We start from the raw sequence: 21073 nt of genomic DNA, 5'->3' as shown, positions 1-21073 counted from the left end.
TTAGAGTGGGTTGCCATTTCCTACTCCAATGGATCTTCCTGACCCAGGGATCAAACCTCTATATCCTGCATCTCCTACATTGGGCAGGCAGACTGTTTACCACTGAGCAGCCTGAGAATCCTATTTGTCTGTAAGGTCTACTAATTTGCCTTCTATAAGTTATTGTTTTTGTTTTTCAACAAAGTGATGACATTCCTAGCTCTTGATTATGCTAAACTAAGTAAAAATAAATATAGGCTCTTTCCCTTCTGTCCTGGAGCTAATAAGTCATAAACATTGTTTGAATTACTGTGAAGAAAAATCGAAATAAAAAGAAAGATCAAATTGAAAGCCTAATTCCTGCCCTCGACGGTCTTGGGATCCTGTTGAAAAGAGCTACCTGGCATTGACCAAACTGTGAGGTTTGAGGACACAGTCCTTGAACTGCCAAGTCTGCCAAAGACTTCTGACACCAACTGTAAGGAGTTAGGGTCCAACTACAAAATTAGAGGAAGAGTCCAGAAAAGACTACTCTCACCTCTGACAACCAACTGCACATTTAGGGGGTTCCCAAAATCACCTCCAGGTCTGGTAATTCACTAGAAGGACTCAAAGCCTCGCTGAAAGTACTCAAGGCTACATCTTGTTATAGAGGATACAGATTAAAAGCATACAAAGGAAGAGATGCAGAGGGCAGAGTCTGGGGAGAGAGGGGTTCCAAACATGAAGCCTCCATTGTCTTCCCCTGCGGAGATAGAATGTGTTACCCTCCCAGTTGTCAATGTGTGACAATATGCACTGAGTTTCGGTATGCAGTTTTACCTGGGGCTTCATTGCAGAGACATGATGGATTAATTTCCAGCCTGGCTGAATTTGGTCTCTAAGTTGACTGATACCATGTGACCCAAGGCCCCTGAAGTAAATCACGTGATTGATCTTCCAGGCATGGCCAACTCCCACTTTAAGACTATTGGGTGTGCCCCTATGGTCTGGTGTGACCAGTCGCCACTCTCCACAAAGATATGCCCAGCAGATACAATACAGATTACTTTCCAGAAGCTGAGGTTAAAGCTAGATCTCTTTGGGTGAGACCATATTCTTTATTGCATAGGAGTCAAGACAAGTCTGAGTGAAGAGGAGGTACTAAATTATATGGTAGGTAGAGGAGGGCTTAGTATGAGCTTGGATGACCAAAGAAATACTTGACAAGCAATAGAAGGAACATGGACTACTCCCAAGCAAGAGAACATTTAAGGACATGATAAGTGTCTTTTAAAATGTGAAGGGCTAGTGTGCACAAAAAGATGATTCTTACCCTGTATGCCCCTTGGAAATAGAGTTGAATGTCTGTGGGTTAGAAATATAAAAAATATATAAGTTCAATATAAGAAAGAACTTTTTAATAATTGAGGCTACTTAAAAATATTACCCAGGCTGCCTTGAAGTTTTCAGTCATTAAAAATATTCTGGCAGTAAGCAGATCACCTATAATAATGGCAGTCCTCTTATTAGGAAATAAAATGACCCTTAAGAATCTTTTCAGCTCTAATACTCTTTGGTTCTAAAATTATTTTTCTATTTTTTCTTTTGTTCTCAATTAAAGAGTTTTTATTGAAGTGTAAGTTACATAGCATTATATTAGTTTCAGGTATCAGTCAGTTCAGTCACTCAGTTGTGTCCAACTCTGTGACCCCATGGACTGCAGCACACCAGGCTTCCCTGTCCACCACCAACTCCCAGGGCTTGCTCAAACTCATGTCCATTGAGTCAGTGATGCCATCCAATCATCTCATCCTCTCTTGTCCCCTTCTCCTCCTGCTTTCAATCTTTCCCAGCATCGGGGTATTTTCCAATAAGTCAGTTCTTCGTATCAAGTGGCCAGAACATTGGAGCTTCAGCATCAATCCTTCCAATGAGTATTCAGGACTGATTTCCTTTAGGATTGACTGGTTTGATCTCCTTGCAGTCCAAGGGACTCTCAAGAGTCTTCTCCAACACCACAATTCAAAAGCATCAATTCTTCGGCACTCAACCTTCTTTATGGTCCAACTCTCACATCCATACATAACTACTAGAAAAACCATAACTTTGACTAAACCAACTTTTGTTGGCAAAGTAATGTCTCTGCTTTTTAATATGCTGTCTAGGTTGGTCGCAGCTTTTCTTCCAAGGAGCAAGTGTCTTTTAATTTCATGGCTGGTGTCACCATCTCCAATGATTTTGGAGCCCAAGAAAATAGTCTGTCACTGTTTCCATTTTTTCCCCATCTATTTGCTGTGAAGTGGCATGATCTTCATTTTTTGAATGCTATGTTTTAAGCCAGCTTTTTCATTCTTCTCTCTCATTTTCATTAGGAGGCTCCTTAGTTCCTCTTCGCTTTCTGCCTTATGGGTAGTGTCATCTGCATATCTGAGGTTATTGATATTTCTTCCTGCAATCTTGATTCCAGCTTGTGCCTCTTCCAATCCAGCATTTTGCATGATGTGCTCTGTATATAAGTTAAATAAGCAAGGTGACAATATAATAGGTATACAACACAATGATTCAATATTTGTATATAATTCAAAATTATCACCATAATAAGTCTAGTTAATGTCCATCATCATAAGTTACAAAACATTTTTTTCTTGTGATAAGAACTTTTAATATCTTCTCTCTGGTTGTTGTTTAGTTACTAAGTCATTTCTGACTCTTCTGAAACTCCATGGACTGTAGCCCACCAGGCTTCTCTGTTCCTGGGATTTCCCAGGCAAGAATACTGGCATGGGTTGCCATTTCCTTCTCCAGGGGATCTTCCCAACTCAGGGATCAAACCTGGGTCCTCCTGCATTCCAGGTGGATTCTTTACTTCTGAGCCACCAGGGAAGCCTCAATCTACTCTCTTAGCAACTTTCAAATATGCAATGCAGTATTATTACTAGTTATAGTCACCATGCTGTATATTACATCCACAAAGCTTACTTATTTTGTAACTGGAAGTTTGTATCTATTTTTCAACCTTGTATCCTAGAATTAGTGAGTTTTCTAAATTGTGTTCTTATTACATGAATTACCTTTAAAATGTCTTATGTCATACCCGCATGCTACAGTCTTGAAATGAATATATGTTTTCCTGAGCAGAACTTAGATTTAGAATATCTAGAGTAATTCAGATTCTAGTAACTGAGTGATCAATGACTAGACCAGGATGGAAGTTTTTTTCTTGTTCTAGATAAGAAGGAATGAATTGTTAAGCAAAAGAATAAAGTAAGAAAGTTTTCATGAAACACATTTAATTTATATGTGAACCTATATTTTATAGCCACTTCAGAAATTGCAAATATATCTCATTAAGTGAGATTGAAGCAGATACGTTAGGATTTTAACTTGAAACCTCTGTTAACTCTAAATTCAAGTTACATGATATACTTCTTTTGAAAGATTCTGAGCCTGTTCCCTGTTTACAGCTGGTCTTTGTCATGAAGTGGACTGGATTAATGTGAATTGTATCTTATTCAGATAAACAGTGGAGAAGGCAATGGCACCCCACTCCAGTACTCTTGCCTGGAAAATCCCATGGATGGAGGAGCCTGGTAGGCTGCAGTCCATGGGGTCACTAAGAGTCGAGCACGACTGAGCAACTTCACATTCACTTTTCACTTTCATGCATTGGAGAAGGAAATGGCAACCCACTCCAGTATTCTTGCCTGGAGAATCCCAGGGACAGAGGAGCCTGGTAGGAGGCCGTCTATGGGGTCACGCAGAGTCGGACATGACTGAAGCGACTTAGCAGCAGATAAACAGAACACTGATATCCAGGATCAAATAGATTCATGCAGCCCAAATTTCCTTAGATTTCATCTTCCTATGTGTATAAGGGTAGATGACTAAAGTCATAACTCCAATTTCCTTGGCCTTAATGCATACCCACAATGTAAACCCTCCAGTTTATATAAACTGTCTTTCTATCCAGATCATTTTTGATGTACCTCAGGGAGCTCTCATGAATGCTCATCATGTAGTCCTGCTGGAGACAACTACTGCTTCACCTGGAATAGCCCTGTTTGGGCATGATCACTGCTCTCCTTCCTCTCACTGGGCACAGTCACCAAAGCTGTTGAGCCACCATGATGCCAGCCCTGGCTAAACAGAATGGCAATGGGAAGAACACATCTCTCCCTGCATCAGAGGCATCCCCAAATGGTGATATTTGTGCTAAGGGTTCTATGTTGATGTTGTCTTTGCTGTTGTTCAGTCACTAAGTTGTGTCTGACTCTTTGCAACCTCATGAACTGCAGCACACAAGGCTTCCCTGTCCTTCACTATCTCCCAGAGTTTGCTCAGACTCATGGCCATTGAGTCAGTGATGCCATCCAACCATCTCATCCTCTGTCTGCCCCTTCTCTTCCTTTCCTCAATCTTTCCCAGCATCAGGTTCTTTTCCAATGAGTCAGCTCTTTGCATCAGGTGGTCAAAGTATTGGAGCTTCAGCTTCAGCATCAGTCCTTCTAGTGAATATTCAGGGTTGATTTTCTTTAGGATTGACTGGTTTGGTCTCCTTGCTGTCCAAGGGACTCTCAAAAGTCTTCTCCAGCAATACAGTTTGAAAGTATCATAAAATTAGTGCAGAAATAAATGCAAAAGAAACAAAGGAGACCATAGCCAAAATCAACAAAGCTAAAAGCTGGTTCTTTGAGATAATAAATAAAATAGACAAACCATTAGCCTTCATCAAGAAAACAAGGGAGAAGAATCAAATCAACAAAATTAGAAATGAAAATGGAGAAATCACAACAGACAACACAGAAATACAAAGGATCATAAGAGAGTACTATCAGCAACTATATGCCAATAAAATGGACAACTTGGAAGAAATGGGGAAATTCTTAGAAAAGTATAACTTTCCAAAACTGAACCAGGAAGAAATAGAAAATCTTAACAGACCCATCACAAGCACAGAAATGGAAACTGTAATCAGAAATCTTCCAACAAACAAAAGCCCAGGACCAGATGGCTTCACAGCTGAATTCTACCAAAACTTTAGAGAAGAGCTAACACCTATCCTCAGAGAAGGCAATGGCACCCCACTCCAGTACTCTTGCCTGGAAAATCCCATGGACATAGGAGCCTGGTGGGCTGCAGTCCATGGGGTCGCGAAGAGTCAGACACAACTGAGCGACTTCACTTTCACTTTTCACTCTCATGCTTTGGAGAAGGAAATGGCAACCCACTCCAATGTTCTTGCCTGGAGAATCCCAGGGACAGAAGAGCCTGGTAGGCTGCCATCTCTGGGGTCACACAGAGTCAGACATGACTGAAGCGACTTAGCAGCAGCAGCAGCAACACCTATCCTACTCAAACTCTTCCAGAAAATTGCAGAGGAAGGTAAACTTCCAAACTCATTCTATGAGGCCACCATCACCCTAATACCAAAACCAGACAAAGATGCCACAAAAAAAAAAAAGAAAAGAAAACTATAGGCCAATATCACTGATGAACAAAGATGAAAAAATCCTTAACAAAATTCTAGCAAACAGAATCCAACAACATATTAAAAATATGACCACGTGGGCTTTATCCCAGGGATGCAAGAATTCTTCAATATCCACAAATCAACAAATGTAATATACCACATTAGCAAATTGAAAGATAAAAACCATATGATTATCTCAATAGATGCAGAGAAAGCCTTTGACAAAATTCAACATCCATTTATGATAAAAACCCTCCAGAAAGCAGGCATTGAAGGAACATACCTCAACATAATAAAAACTATATATGATAAACCCACAGCAAACATTATCCTCAATGGTGAAAAATTGAAAGCATTTCCCCTAAAGTCAGGAACAGGACAAGGATGGCCACTCTCACCACTACTATTCAACATAGTTTTGGAAGTTTTAGCCACAGCAGTCAGAGAAGAAAAATAAACAAAAAGAATCCAGATTGGGAAAGAAGAAGTAAAACTCTCACTGTTGCAGATGACATGATCCTCTACATAAAGGAGAGGATCTGCAACCCTAAAGACTCCACCAGAAAATTACTAGAGCTAATCAATGAATATAGTAAAGTTGCAGGATATAAAATTAACACACAGAAATCCCTTGTATTCCTATACACTAACAATGAGAAAACAGAAAGAGAAATTAAGGAAATAATTCCATTCACTATTGCAACAAAAAGAATAAAATACTTAGGAATAAATCTACCTAAAGAAACAAAAGACCTATATATATAAAACTATAAAACACTGATGAAAGAAATCAAAGATGACACAAATAGATGGAGAAATATACCATGTTCATGGATCAGAAGAATCAATATACTGAAAATGAGTATACTACCCAAATACCCATATAGATTCAATGCAATCTCTATCAAGCTACCAATGGTATTTTTCAGAGAACTAGAACAAATAATTTCGCAATTTGTATGGAAATACAAGAAACTTCGAATAGCCAAAGCAATCTTGAGAAAGAAGAATGGAACTGGAGGAATCAACCTGCCTGACTTCAGGCTCTACTACAAAGCCACAGTCATCAAGACAGTATGGTACTGGCACAAACACAGAAACATAGATCAATGGAACTAAATAGAAAGCCCAGAGATAAATCCATGCACCGATGGACACCTTATCTTTGACAAAGGAGGCAAGAATATAAAATGAAGAAAAGACAATCTCTTTAACAAGTGGTGCTGGGAAAACTGGTCAACCACTTGTAAAATAATGAAACTAGAACACTTTCTAACACCATACACAAAAATAAACCCAAAATGGATTAAAGATCTAAATGTAAGACCAAAAACTATAAAACTCCTAGAGGAAAACATAGGCAAAGCACTCTCTGATGTAAATCTTAGCAGGATCCTCTATGACCCACCTCCCAGAGTAATGGAAATAAAAGCAAAAATAAATGGGACCTAATTAAACTTAAAAGCTTTTGCACAACAAAGGAAACTATAAGCAAGGTGAAAAGACAGCCTTCAGAATGGGAGAAAATAATAGCAAATGAAGCAACTGACAAACAACTAATCTCAATAATATACAAGCAACTCCTGCAGCTCAATTTCAGAAAAATAAGCAACCCAATAAAAAAATGGGCCAAAGAACTAAACAGACATTTCTCTGAAGAAGACATACAGATGGCTAACAAACACATGAAAAGATGCTCAACATCACTCATTATCAGAGAAATGCAAATCAAAACCACAATGAGGTACCATCTCACGCCAGTCAGAATGGCTGCTATCAAAAAGTCTACAAACAGTAAATGCTAGAGAGAGTGCGGAGAAAAAGGAACCCTCTTACACTGTTGGTGGGAATGCAATCTAGTACAGCCACTATGGATAACAGTGTGGAGATTCCTTAAAAAACTGGAAATAGAACTGCCATACAACCTAGCAATCCCACTGCTGGGTATACACACCGAGGAAACCAGAATTGAATGAGACACATGTAGCCCAATGTTCATCGCAGCACTGTTTATAATAGCCAGGACATGGAAGCAACCTAGATGTCCATCGGCAGACAAATGGATAAGAAAGCTGTGGTACATATAAACAGTGGAATATTACTTGGCTATTAAAAAGAATGCATTTGAATCAGTTCTAATGAGGTGGATGAAACTGGAGCCTATTATACAGAGTGAAGTAAGTCAGAAATAAAAACACCAATACAGTATATTAATGCATATATATGGAATTTAGAAAGATGGTATTGATGACCCTTCATGTGAGATAGCAAAAGAGACACAGATGTAAAAACAGACTTTTGGACTCTGTGGGAGAAGGCGAAGGTGGGATGATTTGAGAGAATAGCATTGAAAAATGTATATTACCATATGTGAAATAGATTGCCAGTCCAGGTTCAATGCATGAGACAGAGTGCTCAGGGCTGGTGCACTGGGATGACCTTGAGGGATAGGATGGGGAGGGAGGTGGGAGGGAGGGTCAGGATGGGGAACACATGTACACCCATGGCTGATTCATGTGAATATATGGAAAAAACCATCACAATATTGTAGAGTAATTGCCCTCCAATTAAAATAACTTTTTTAAAAAAGAAAGTATCGATTCTTCAGTTCTCAGCCTTCTTTATGGTCTAACTCTCACACTGGTACTTGACTACTGGAAAAACTATAGCTTTGACTAGATGGACCTTTGTCAGCAAAGTGATGTCTCTGCTTTTTAATATGCTGTCTAGGTTTGTCATAGCTTTTCTTCCAAGGAGCAAGTAGCTTTTAATTTCATGGCTGTCACCATACATACATGCATAATATGCAGTCACCATACACAATGATTTTGGAGCCCAAGAAAATAAAATCTGGCACTATTCTATAGTATTTAAAATAGAGTTCTATAGTATTTAATAAAGAGCTCTATGGAGAACAGTTAGGCTAACTGTGACTCCTCTCAGCACCTCCACCAACAGATGGTCTCAGGTTAGGTAAGGCATGAACTCATATCAGGCACCATATTGGTTGGATCATAAAGGCTGGTCCATCAGTTGGCAGTGGGTGATTCTTCATATGGTCCTCTTCTAAGCTCTCCTCTGATGAACAGTCTCACCATCTCCCACACTGCTGCATGCCAATGATGGCAGAGGTACCTCAAACACCCATGCCAGATGCAGGCAGCTATTCTAGCCAATGGTTTATTCTGAAAGCTAAAGTCACCCTCATTGGAAGACCTGAGAACCATGCTTCTCTATCAAGGTTGCCAGGATTACGCACTCTTGTTCTTAGCATCCCACAGCACAGACCTGCTCACACCGTTTGCAGTACAAATGGAGTAGTATCTGAAACTGAGTCAAAACCCCTTTAACTTCATGAACTCCTTTTGGGTATGCCAGTAGGATAGCTTGGCCTGTACCAAGCTTTGGGCTGTTCTGTAGTACCAGAAACCGGAAAATTCATGCCCTGAAATGTTGGCATCCTTGAAGGGAACATTGCTGAGAAATGGCCATTCCTGTGGAGCAGACAGCTTCCCGTGCAAAAAGGCATGTGAAGTCTTCTCCCAAACGTGTAAATGTCTGTGAAGCAACCCTGAACAGGGGACTACCCATCCCTTACAGGGAAATAAACTCAAGTGAAGTGATTTTTCCCTTGTGGACATATGTGTTTCAGCGTCACAGCTCAGTAGTCTCACAAATAAAGACAAGCAGAGGCATGAGAGCTGCCCTCACCTGGGGGCCTGGTGACTCAATCTACCCTCTGCACAATGAACACTCTTTCTAGTGAGAGATAAAGAACCACTCAGATGTGGACCACCTGGGCCGGGAGCACTGGGTTATAGGTCCTGGTGTCTTGGGACCCTTGTCCTCAATACTTGAGCTGGGCTCAGGAGGACACCGGTGACTCTTCAGACAATAGTAGAAAAGGATGTTCACAGACCAGTAGGATGTGAATGGGAAGGAGGCAGGGTCAGCGGGAGAGAGGCTGTAGCAGAGCCAGAAACTTGTGCAAGTTCATGACTTTAGCCTATCTCTGGTCCTTCTTTTCCTTTCTGTTCTTTCTTCCTATTTTTTTTCCTCTTCCTGGTGGTCAGTGGGTAGATGAAGGGGCCTGGTGTTTGGGGTCTAAGGCTGGGAGATTAGAATCTTGGAGCTGCATCCATCCTTGGCATCTCTTGCCCACATCTCAAGCTCTGTTTGGGGCTCTACAATACATTCTGGCAGTTTACAGGTAAAATGGGTAGAAAATGGGAGAGTTTCTAGAATGCAATGTAGTTCCAGAGTCATATCCTTAACAACATGAGGGATACCAGAATTTTCCTGGCATATAAACCCTGGTTGTTATCTTGATCTGACATCTGTAAGAATTCTGTGTGTATGGTTTCCATTCTTCAACACCAATGTGGTATTGCTTAAAAATAAACAAGCACTGTCTCCTTTTTCTAAAAAAGAGCATGCCTGTATATATGTCTGGGAAGTCACATGTGTGTATGTCTTTGTGATTTTTATGTCTGCTGCCCACAGGAATCTTTCTCTTGCACATTGTTCTGGAGATTAATTTTCGAGGTTAACTAAGTTCCTTTCCTTTTGTTTCATTAGGAATTAATATAAGTCACTTTGCTTTTTTTTGTGCCCTCATTGTGTTTGCATTGAAGGAGGCATATTTTTTAAAACAGATCCATGTCTATAAGTGGACATTTATGGCTCTCTCCCACAAGAATCAGGCCTTGAAGAAGGGCTGGCCCATCCATGGTGCTGTATTTGAGTTGCTCAACTTGGTGATTCAGAGCTCACTACTCTTCAAAAGAACATGGTCAATAGATGCCTTTCTTCCTACATCCAGAGTTCTTCATCTCCTTTCTGGGGAAGAAATATATTTAACAGCTGTCATGAAAGGAACATCTATTTTCTTATGAGATTACCTGGCCAACATTGTAAATGTGTGACCCTGGCGGCCCTGTACCAACTTACCAGTTGGGACAGTTTCCCAACTCTCAGGGTCAGTGAACAATGATCTTGAGATTCCAGATTGTCCTTTCAGAAAGGAATTTAGAGTTCTGTTGGGTTCAGGGGGAGCCTCAAGCAGATACATCCCTGGACGCCAGGCCACATAGGAGAATCTCAGCCAAGGAGAGAACTGTGCTATACCCACTGAAGTCCGGGTGCTCCCAGCCATCAGGGAGTTACGGTGATGGTGGGGGCGCTCCCAGTTTTGAGGGTCTTTCTTTATCATGTGCTGTTTTAGATTTGCTCTTCTGTCATTGGCTTTAATGGATGGTATGATAATGTGTTGGGTTTTTAACATTTTATTTATTTTGGGCTGGGCTGGGTCTTCATTGCTGCTCTCAGGCTTTCTCTAGTTGTGGGGATTACTCTAGAGAGTTGCAGTGCACAGGCTTCTCATTTCAGTGACTTCTCTTATTGTGGAGCATAAACTCTAGGCTCCTGGGCTTCAGTAGTTGCAGCATGCAGGCTCAGTAGTTGTGGAGCACAGGTTTAGTTGCTCTGTGGCATGTGGAATCTTCCCAGACCAGGGATCGAACCTGTGTCCCCTGCACTGGCAGGTGGATCCTTAACCACTGGACCACCAGCAAAGTCAGATAACATGTGTTTACCTGTGTGTCTCCCTCACTGGGTAGTAGGCTCTAGGGCCTCTGCTCTGCACATCCTCAGAGTCTGCAGGATGGCCTCCTGAGGGCCCACATTCACCCAATGCTATTTGAGTGAGCCGCTGTAGACATTCACAAGTTAACGAGTTGGAGGGTGAGCAGCCTCATCGCCCCTTAAGGACAGCCTCTGCTTCTGTATCACACAGGAAATGAAAGGGCAGTCGCTGATGACTGTGTCCTGGTGCTTGAGTGCTTTCTAAAACCAGCGCTTGTTCCTCTGCCTATTTCCATGCTGCTGATTTTTAAAGCTCTCCCTTCAGGAAACATCTGAAAGAAAGACAGATGAACTGAAAGAAAGACAACAGGAACAACTGTCAAGTCAGAAAGAGACTGTTGAATAGGAAGGAAATGGCAGCCCACTCCTGTATTCTTGCCTGAAGAATTGCATCTACAGAAGAGCCTGATGGGCTATAGTCCATAGGGTCACAAAGAGTTGGACATGACTGAAGCGACCAAGCACATATACAAGGAAATTAAGACATACCTCTGTGTTCTTGTTGATAAATTTTTGGCACTCTGTCTAAAATGAAACCACTTTTTGTCAATACTTTAGAGCACGGGTCAATGGACTTTTTCTGTAAAAGACCAGATAGCAAATATATGGACTCTGCTGTTGTCGTGTGAAAGCAGCCAGAGACAATATGTTAACAAATTAGTGTGGCCATGTCTCAATAAAACTTTATTTACAAAAACAGGCAGGGGGCTGGATTGGGCTGGCGGGCCTCAGTTGGTCAGCTCGTGTCCTAGAGTACTATGTGCTCTGTCATGTTCTTATAAAATTAATGAAAATTTACTCGTTATGCTATTTTTTTGGTGTTCTCTTGCTATGGCTAATAAAAGGTTGACTTATTTTGAAAAGCAAGACATTTTTCTAAAAAACTGTTTTAAAAAATGTGTGCAGTGGGGTGGGAGGGAAGTGGAATGTGTGTGCATAGAACGTGACTGTCTGAAAGAAGAGCAGCACGGTCCTTCCCAGACCCCAGTCAACCCTACTCTGTCGCCCATCCTTTCCCGTCCCGCCCAACCCATCCTTCTCGCACGGGTCCCCAGGTCTAAGTTCTCACCCACCCTGGCCCTGGGGCTCGGTGGCCAGCAGTTCTGCACCTGTGCTCTCCTGTTCCTCTTGCCTCGGTGTCTATGCAGAGGTGCAGACTGAGTTTGAACTGATCACTGCCCTAGAAACTTTTCACTCTTTTTATTTTCCTGCCAAAGACAGTGAGTCAAACCTACAGTTTGTCCCTTCTTTCACCTTCTCTTCCCAACTTAATTGTCTTTGTTCCAAGTTAAAGGGTCATGATGAGGTAGAAAAAAACAAAAACTTTATAGCCACCATCTTTCACTCTCATCAGGTATATTTTAGAGTCTAGAGAGGCCCATGTGAAACAATCTTCCTGGCAGTTTTACTGGCTTTCCAAAGGAGAGCTAAAATGCTTGTTGCCAAGCAACGCATAGGCCCTGGCTTCCTCCAACAATGTGGACTTAAAAATAAAAAATTGTCCCATGATTGACTTATGAATGGGGGAATCATGTGGAAACACACAGGGCAAACAGTTTGATACAACAATGCTGTATCTGTTTGTTTTGTCTTTGGTATCTTTTCCTGGGGCCTTTACAGGGCCATGTGGATAAATAACTGGGGTGTGCCTTCAGCAGAGCAACTGATGAACAAGACTCATCAGTAGGAACTTCATAGTACAGTTGATTCTCAGAATCATTTTCAGATTCAATGTTGTGAATTATGTTCAAAATCCATAGTTTTATTGTAATTTGCAGACATGCTTAGTAATAAAAAGTTTGAGCCACCCAATGCACATGTTCCCAGCTGAGACTGGACAAGCCAACAGCTTTGTCTTCTTGTTTCATCTCTCATCATGTAAACAAGGGTGTTTTTTGCAGTCTATTTAGTGACACTTTTTTGTATTTCTCTGCTTTTTGTTGGTGATTTCACTGTGTAAAGTAGCCCCCAGGTATAGTGCTGCAGTTGTGTAGTGCAAGAAGGCTGTGGTTTACAGAAAAAATACATGTGTGAGAGAAGCTTCATTCAGGCACGATATAGTGCTGTTGGTGTGAGTTCAGTGTTAATGAATCAACAATATGGTACATCCAGGAAGAGGAAATTCACTGATGTATATGCATCAAAGTTCTGGAAAGTACTCAAGTAACATCGAAGTGCATGATGATACTGTGGAAACAGGCTGTACTGGTGGATTCATAATATGCTCATTTTTTTTTTCTTTTAAAGCATAGTGGAAAATATTGTAAGGCTGAAAGCCAAAGAAATTTATGGTCATGTTACCCAGAGTCAAGGAAATGTTAAATCCTTCTCAGCTAGTGTTTTATTATATAGAAGGTACATATAATTCATTATTTATAAGAAATAGAAATTAGGATGTCTTTAAATAGATATGCACATAAAACAAGGTTATGTGTTGATCAATTGATGAAATATTGTGACCCAGGGGTCTCAGGAACATAAACGCACATATTTCCCCTAGGGGCACAGCTCAGCATTCACTAGCTCAGTGTTCCCGGAGACTTAATAAAAATAACTGTCATAACAAATAAGAATTAACCATACATGATCACAACTTAACTCTGATGGGATGTATCTCCCACTTCCCATATGGAAGACAAAGGCTTAGAGTTATCCATGTACAGTGTCTATACTGAGAATGTGTGCCAGGAAGGAAACTTGACTTCCCCATCTGGTTGTCAGCTCTGGGGGTTTCCATGATGTTCCTGATAGACATTTTGAAGGAAGATAAATGTTTAGAGCCAGGAGCTAGGGCTGGAGGGCTCCTCCTCCATACCCACTTACTTTTCTGTCCAAGTCAGTTCAAGCTGCTATAACAGAATCCCATAGACTGAGGGACTTAAGTGAATTCCTCACAGTTCTAGAGGCTGGAAATCTGAGATCCAGGTGTTGGAAGATTTGTGCCTGGTGGGGCCCTGCCTCCTGGCTCATAGGTAGCTATCTTCTCACTGTTCCCGCACATGGCAGAAAGGACAAGGAAGCTCTCTAGGCTCTTTTGTATAGGGGTAAAAATTTCACTCATGTGGGCTCCACGCTCATGACCTAATCACCTCCCAAAGGTTCAACCTCCAGATACTATCACATGGGACGTTAGGCTGCAACACATGAATTTGGGGGAGATGTAAACATTCAGTCCATAGCATTCTCGTTCCACCGCTTTTATCACTGAGTGTTTTCCTTGAAGGGAAACTATGATATATTTTTAAATTGTACTGGCACTGAGCCATAGTGAGCCCAGTATCTCCGAACTGACACCTTAATTGGTCCCAGATGGAAAGGGGAAGCTATTGCTCTTACACAAGTCTGTTCTCCCTGAAGGTCTGATGCAGGTCACATGTGAAGTGGTTTTCTGTCTCTGAGGTCTAATCTCTGCTGACAGTGGCCTGCATGTCACACGGGGTCTCCTGAGCTGGATAGTCTCTCTCCAGAGAGCTGACTGGGGTGGGGGAGGGTGGGGGGCAGAGAGGGGGGCAATGGCTGACTGCTGAAAGTAGTGAAAGTGTTAGTTACTCAGTCGTGTCTGACTCTTTGTGACTCCATGGACTGTAGCCTGCCAGGCTCCTCTGTCCATGGAATTCTCCAAGAATACTGGAGTGGGTAGCCAATCTCTTCTCCAGGGAATCTTCCTGACCCAGGGATCAAACTTGAGTCTCCTGCATTGCAGGCAGATTCTTTACCATCTGAGCCACAAGGGAGGCCCTGACAACCGGATTACAAGCCTGAGGACAAATCCCCTCTCCTCTGGCAAAACAAACTCAACACAGGGCATGGGAAGCAAAGAGGCTCCCTCAGACTTCAGGATCAGGGACGGCTCCAGAGACAAAATGACATTTGGCAGCAGTTAAGAAGCAAGAGTTGATGATGACGTAAGCAGAAGCCTCTTAAAAGCAAGGCAGGAAGAATGTCAAGACAAGTTCAGGAATGAAAGAGAAAACATGAGTCGTTCCTTCAGATCACTTTTTAAAGAGCCTAGAAACACCATCTCTAAACTCCTGGGCCTCATTACCCAGGACACTGGCCCCACACAGCACCTGCAAAATCCCCAGAGGAGTCCTTCTAGAAAGTTCTGCCTTCTGTTGCTGATTGAGTGCTTGGGTCTATGTCTGTGTGTCCCCGGTTTTAATCAGGAATATGAATACCTTTTCCTTTGTCACTACCATGTGCAAATATATGTTAAGAGACAATGGCACTAAAGTGGGTGCAACTCCTTGGCCAAAGAAACCTTGCATGTATTATAAACACATAGCTCTTCAATACAAGTTCATGGCTGGAAAAGTGCTTTTTTTATTGCAGGGATTGCCTGGTATGGAAATTTGCAGAGAAAGGCCCAATATGCAGATAGCATGTCCAATCACGGGTCACAGAGTTGCTCTCTCCCCATCCCTGCCTCTCATTTCTATTCCCAGGCCTCATTTTGGGCAGTGTCATATGCATAGACACACAGGAATGCCCCATCACAGCCAGGACAGTGGTGCCAAGGGAGGTGCTATCCATCCTTGGGGTTAGAAGCACTTGCTCAGCTGCCAACTACAAATAGCTTCATGTAGAAGATGATGTTAATTAGTACGCATTAAAAAAAAAAAAGGAGGGGGAACCCCACTGCCCACAGCAAGCCATGTAGGGTTCTGAAGTCCTACCCTGACAGCCAGAGTGAAGCATGGCCCACTAATACAGCCTTAATTCACTTTGTTGGCAGAGAAAGCAAGCTCACCATGCTGCTGCGGGAGTCCCTGGGGAACGTGAACTGCCGCACCACCATGATCGCTCACATCTCTGCCGCCGCTGGAAACTACGCCGAAACCCTGTCCACCATCCAGATCGCTTCGCGAGTCTTGAGGATGAAGAAAAAGAAAACGAAGGTAAGGGGTTTGCTGGGTGCGGAGGATGAAGCAGCTTTCGGAGCCCTGCCCTGGAACTGAGTCAGAAAGAGTGGAATCACTGTTTCTAACCCCCCAGCACCAGGGGCCTGGTGAGCTTGGCTGCCGAAGGCCTGGCTCAGCATCCACCTCGGGGTAGGACTACCTCCTGGCGGATACAGAAGTCCCGTCCCCTCCCCACTGCTGGTGATTTCCTCAGTCATCCAGCCTGGACTCCTAATGGGGAGTGCTTGGTTCACGTTAGAGAGTTTAAACGATTGCGACTTTGAGGTGAAAATTTTTAAGAGCGATGGGAAATATCCATAGTTTGTATCTTGCCTACCTTGGTCCTTCAACTGATTGATCCCAAAGGAGACTGTTAGTTTACTCCTTGCTCAGGGGTCCCTACTTCCTGTGCATTTCCAGGAGGCACTTTTTCAGGCCAAGGGGTGTTGTCCTGTTAATTCAGTGGTTGATTCTGGCTGATGAAACCACTGGGCTCATTTTCTCAGGCAGAGGCAAAGCCAGGACAGTGGCGGTATGACAAGAATGTCTGAGAAAATCATTATGATTGTGGTCAGTCTGGTCTGTGGCCAGCTGGTGATTTGTGGGGGCTTTTTCCCCTCCTTTATATATATATATATATATATATATATATATATAAAAGAAATATATAAACACACATATATTTGGTCAAAAGCACATCTTTCCAACCAGTGTCCCATGGCACAAACTGTCATACATGGTTGGGTGTGCAAACTAGTGACCCCCTCAAGTCCTTAGGAGGTCACATGGGACCTGGGCTGGTCACCCCCTTTCATGAGCAGCCTCTGCTTCCCCAGTGAGCCTCACAGTAGTATGAGGGCATGACATGCAGAGCTGGGGCACCTGGCCTGGCACACTCGGGTAATGGCCCGGGGTCTGGATGGCCTGCGTGGAGCCAATGGCCTCCGCCAGTCACCTGGCCAGTTGCCCCACGACACCACACTAACTGTTTCCCTCTCACTCACAGTACACATCGAGCTCCTCTGGGGGAGAGAGCTCCTGTGAGGAAGGCAGAATGCGCAGGCCCACCCAGCTAAGACCCTTCCACGCCAGGGCCGCCGTCGAGTCAGACTTCCCCATCCCTCACCTGTCCAGCGACCCTGACTACTCCTCCAGCAGCGAGCAGTCCTGCGACACGGTCATCTATATCGGGCCAAACGGCACAGCCCTCTCTGACAAGGAGCTCACTGACAACGAGGGGCCCCCAGATTTTGTCCCTATTGTGCCAGCCCTGCAAAAGGCCAGGGGTGACAGCCGGTCCACGGAGGCTGGAGAGGCCGGTGCCAGCAAATCGGAAAGGGACTGCTTGAAGTGCAACACGTTCGCCGAGCTGCAGGAGAGGTTGGATTGCATCGATGGCAGCGAGGAGCCCAGCAAGTTCCCCTTCGAAGAGCTGCCAGCCCAGTTTGGGGCGGAGCAGGCAGGCAAGAGTGTCCCATTGAGCCAGGCAGCCGGAGCAAGCCCGCTCTGTGAGTCTGATAAGGAAGACGATGGTTCAGACGGCCAGCTGACAGACAGAGAAGGTGCGGATCCCCCGGCCTCCAAGGTGCAGAGGAATCACTCCCCGGTCCCTGCCGCATTGCTCACCAACAGCCCCACCCGTGCCTCACCCCGGAGCATCCCCGGCAGCAGCAGCCAGCACAGTTCTTCCCAGCTCGCGCAGAGCCCCAGCCTCCGGAGTAGCCGGGAAAGCCTGAACTCCTGCGGCTTTGTGGAAGGCAAGCCCAGGCCCATGGGCTCCCCCAGGCTGGGCATTGCCAGTCTGTCCAAGACCTCAGAGTACAAGCCGGCCAGCTCTCCTTCCCAGAGATGCAAAGTCTACACCCAGAAGGGGGTCCTGCCTTCTCCGGCCCCACTGCCCACCTTGAGCAAGGATTCGGGCATGGTGTCTAGTGAGTCCCTGCTGCAGCCCGAGGTACGCACCCCCCCGGTTGGAATGAGTCCCCAGGTTTTGAAGAAATCCATGTCTACTGGGAGCGAAGGGTTCCCAGAAACCCCTGTGGATGACGATCATCAGGCAGCAACTTCCCCAGATTCCAAGAAGGAGATTCTGAGCACCACGATGGTGACGGTACAGCAGCCTCTGGAGCTGAATGGTGAGGACGAGCTGGTGTTCACGCTGGTGGAGGAACTGACCATCAGCGGGGTGCTAGACAGTGGCCGCCCCACCAGCATCATCAGCTTCAACAGCGACTGCTCGGTGCAGGCCTTGGCCTCAGGCTCCCGGCCCGTCAGCATCATCGGCAGCATCAGCGAGGACCTGGAGTGCTACTCGAACGTGGCTCCTGTGTCCGAGGTCAGCATCACGCAGTTCCTGCCCCTCCCAAAGCTGAACCTGGACGAGAAGGCCCGGGAGGCGGGGAGCAGACGTTCCTCCATCAGCTCCTGGCTGAGTGAGATGAGCACAGGCAGTGACGGTGAGCAGCCATGCCACAGTTTCATAGCACAGGCGTGTTTTGGGCACGGGGAAGCAATGGCAGATCCTCCTGCCTCAGAGTTTGTCGGCAGCATCCAGAACACTGCGGTGGTGTGCCGGGAGAAGCCCAAGGCAGGCCCCGACAACCTGCTCATCTTGTCTGAAATGGGGGAAGACTCCTTCAACAAGGCAGCCCCCATCAAAGGCTGCAAGATATCCACTCTGGGCAAGGCCATGGTCACCATCTCTAATACGGCCAGTCTGAGCAACTGCGAAGGGTACATCCCCATGAAGACCAACATTACAGTATACCCCTGCATCTCCATGAGCCCCCGAAACGTCCAAGAGCCTGAGGTGTCCCTGGCCACCGTCAGCTCAGTCCCCAAAGCAGCCCAGTCCCAGGAGAGCAAGGAAAGTGGTGCAAAGAAAGAGATGAAATTTGAGGACCCCTGGCTGAAACGAGAAGAGGAGGTAAAAAAAGAGAATGCTTATCCCAATGAAGAAGGGAGTAGGTTTGAGACAGCCACGGGCCCCCCAAAGCCTGAGGCCAGAGCAGAACAGGACAAGAAGGCCAGCCCCAGTGACAGGCTGAGCAACAGTAGTGGTGAGGTGTCTGCCTCCCCAGGGGCCGACAACTTCAGGAGAGTGGTGGATGGCTGTGAGATGGCCCTGCCCAGTGTGGCTGCCCAGAGCCCCGTGCATCTCAACAAAAGCCTGAAGTCCAGCAGCCTTCCCAGGGCTTTTCAGAAAGCCAGCAGGCAGGAGGAGCTAGACAGCCTCTTCTACCATTGCGCCTCAGAGACCAACGGCATTGGCTCGGCTTCCAGCACCCAGCCCTCCAAGGCCACCCTGGAGAAGAAGGTAGCGTCCCCCAAGCACTGTGTCCTGGCTCGGCCCAAAGGGACTCCCCCGCTGCCCCCTGTCCGGAAGTCCAGCCTGGACCAGAAGAACCGGGCTAGCCCACAGCACAGTGCCTGCAGCAGCAGCTCCAGCAGCCCCTTGAACCAACCTGCACCCTTCTTGGCCAGCTTCCCCGACGAGCCCAGCAGCAAGATGAAGGATGCCAGCAGCAGCAGCAAGCTCTTCAGCGCCAAGCTGGAGCAGCTGGCAAGCCGGACCAACTCTCTGGGTAGGACCACAGTCAGCCACTACGAATGCCTCTCACTGGAGAGGGCCGAGAGCCTGTCCTCCATGAGCTCCCGGCTGCACACGGGCAAGGACAGCACAATGCCCCGCACAGGGAGGAGCCCGGGCCGCAGCGCCGGGGCCTCGCCCACCAACCCGGGCCCCACGCAGTCCGCCGGGGCCTCGCCCAAGGCCAGCCAGTCCAAGATCTCCGCCGTGAGCAAGCTGCTCCTGGCCAGCCCCAAGGCCCGCAGCCTGTCCACCTCCACCACCAAGACCCTGAGCTTCTCCACCAAGTCCCTGCCGCAGGCCGTGGGCCAGAGCTCCGGGCCGCCCCCCGGCGGGAAGCACATGTCCTGGTCCACCCAGTCGCTGAGCCGGAGCCGGGGTTCTGGCCTGGCATCCAAGCTGCCCCTGCGGGCGGTGAACGGGCGCATCTCGGAGCTGCTGCAGGGCGGCGCGGGCGGGCGAGGGCCGCCTGGGCGCGCGGGCCCCGAGGCGGAGGACCGCGCCATACCCACCGACGAGCGCCCGCCGCCCACCGCCCCGCTGCCCTCGCCCTACAGCAAGATCACACCGCCGCGCCGGCCCCACCGCTGCAGCAGCGGCCACGGCAGCGACAACAGCAGCGTGCTAAGCGGGGAGCTGCCGCCCGCCATGGGCAAGACAGCGCTCTTCTACCACAGCGGCGGCAGCAGTGGCTATGAGAGCATGATGCGCGACAGCGAGGCCACTGGCAGTGCATCGTCCACCCAGGACTCCATGAGTGAGAACAGCAGCTCCGTGGGCGGGCGCTGCCGCAGCCTCAAAGCCCCAAAGAAGCGCGCCAACTCAGGTAGACGTGGGCACCTGGTGGGCGTGGGGTGGGCCCTGGGATGCAGGGATGGGAGCCCAGGCACCCCTGTCCCGGCCACCTGTCACCTGCTGGGGACAGAGCCATCACTGTCAAAACCAACCTTCCGTCAGGGCATCACTCAGGCTTCAGGCAGTGATGCTGGTCAGTCTCAGCCCAGAGAGAAGGCAGGCCCCCAGGGCACCGCTCCTCACTCACCAGCCATGGGTTGTGGAGGGTGGGGGTGTGGGGGGCGGGAAGAGGCCTCTTCCTGCATGAGATCTCCCCATTCTGACCCCAGACACCTGGTTTCTCTGCTCAAGGACCAAGAATACTGCAGTTTAGAACCACTCAAGGGATCAGGTCATTGTAGCTACACTTATGTGGAGAAGGAAATGGCAACCCACTCTAGTATTCTTGCCTAGAGAATCCTGTGGACAGAGGAGCTTGGTGGACTGCTGTCCATAGGGTCGCACAGAGTCAGACACAACTGAAGCGACTTAGCATGCATGTATGCATGCATTCGGAGAAGGCAATGGCATCCCACTCCAGTACTCTTGCCTGGAAAATCCCATGGACGGAGGAGCCTGGTAGGCTGCAGTCCATGGGGTCGCTAAGAATCGAACACGACTGAGCGATTTCACTTTAACTTTTCACTTTCGTGCATTGGAGAAGGAAATGGCAAC

General features: G+C 46.3%; 1 protein-coding gene across 2 annotated transcripts in view; it reads left to right on the top strand.

The window, feature by feature from the left end:
- Positions 1 to 21073, top strand: part of KIF26B (kinesin family member 26B) — a 517632-nt gene that overhangs the window by 472703 nt on the left and 23856 nt on the right. For both annotated transcript variants that reach the window (XM_061382452.1, XM_061382453.1), the window contains 2 exons: positions 15810 to 15972; positions 16982 to 20390. In XM_061382452.1, coding sequence (XP_061238436.1) covers positions 15810 to 15972; positions 16982 to 20390 — 3572 coding nt within the window. The remainder of the gene's footprint in view (positions 1 to 15809; positions 15973 to 16981; positions 20391 to 21073) is intronic.

Source organism: Bos javanicus, chromosome 16 (assembly GCF_032452875.1).
Source record: "Bos javanicus breed banteng chromosome 16, ARS-OSU_banteng_1.0, whole genome shotgun sequence".
Classification (NCBI taxonomy): domain Eukaryota; kingdom Metazoa; phylum Chordata; class Mammalia; order Artiodactyla; family Bovidae; genus Bos; species Bos javanicus.
The sequence above is the reverse complement of the archived record's forward strand: the minus strand, read 5'-3'. Positions and strand labels throughout refer to the sequence as shown.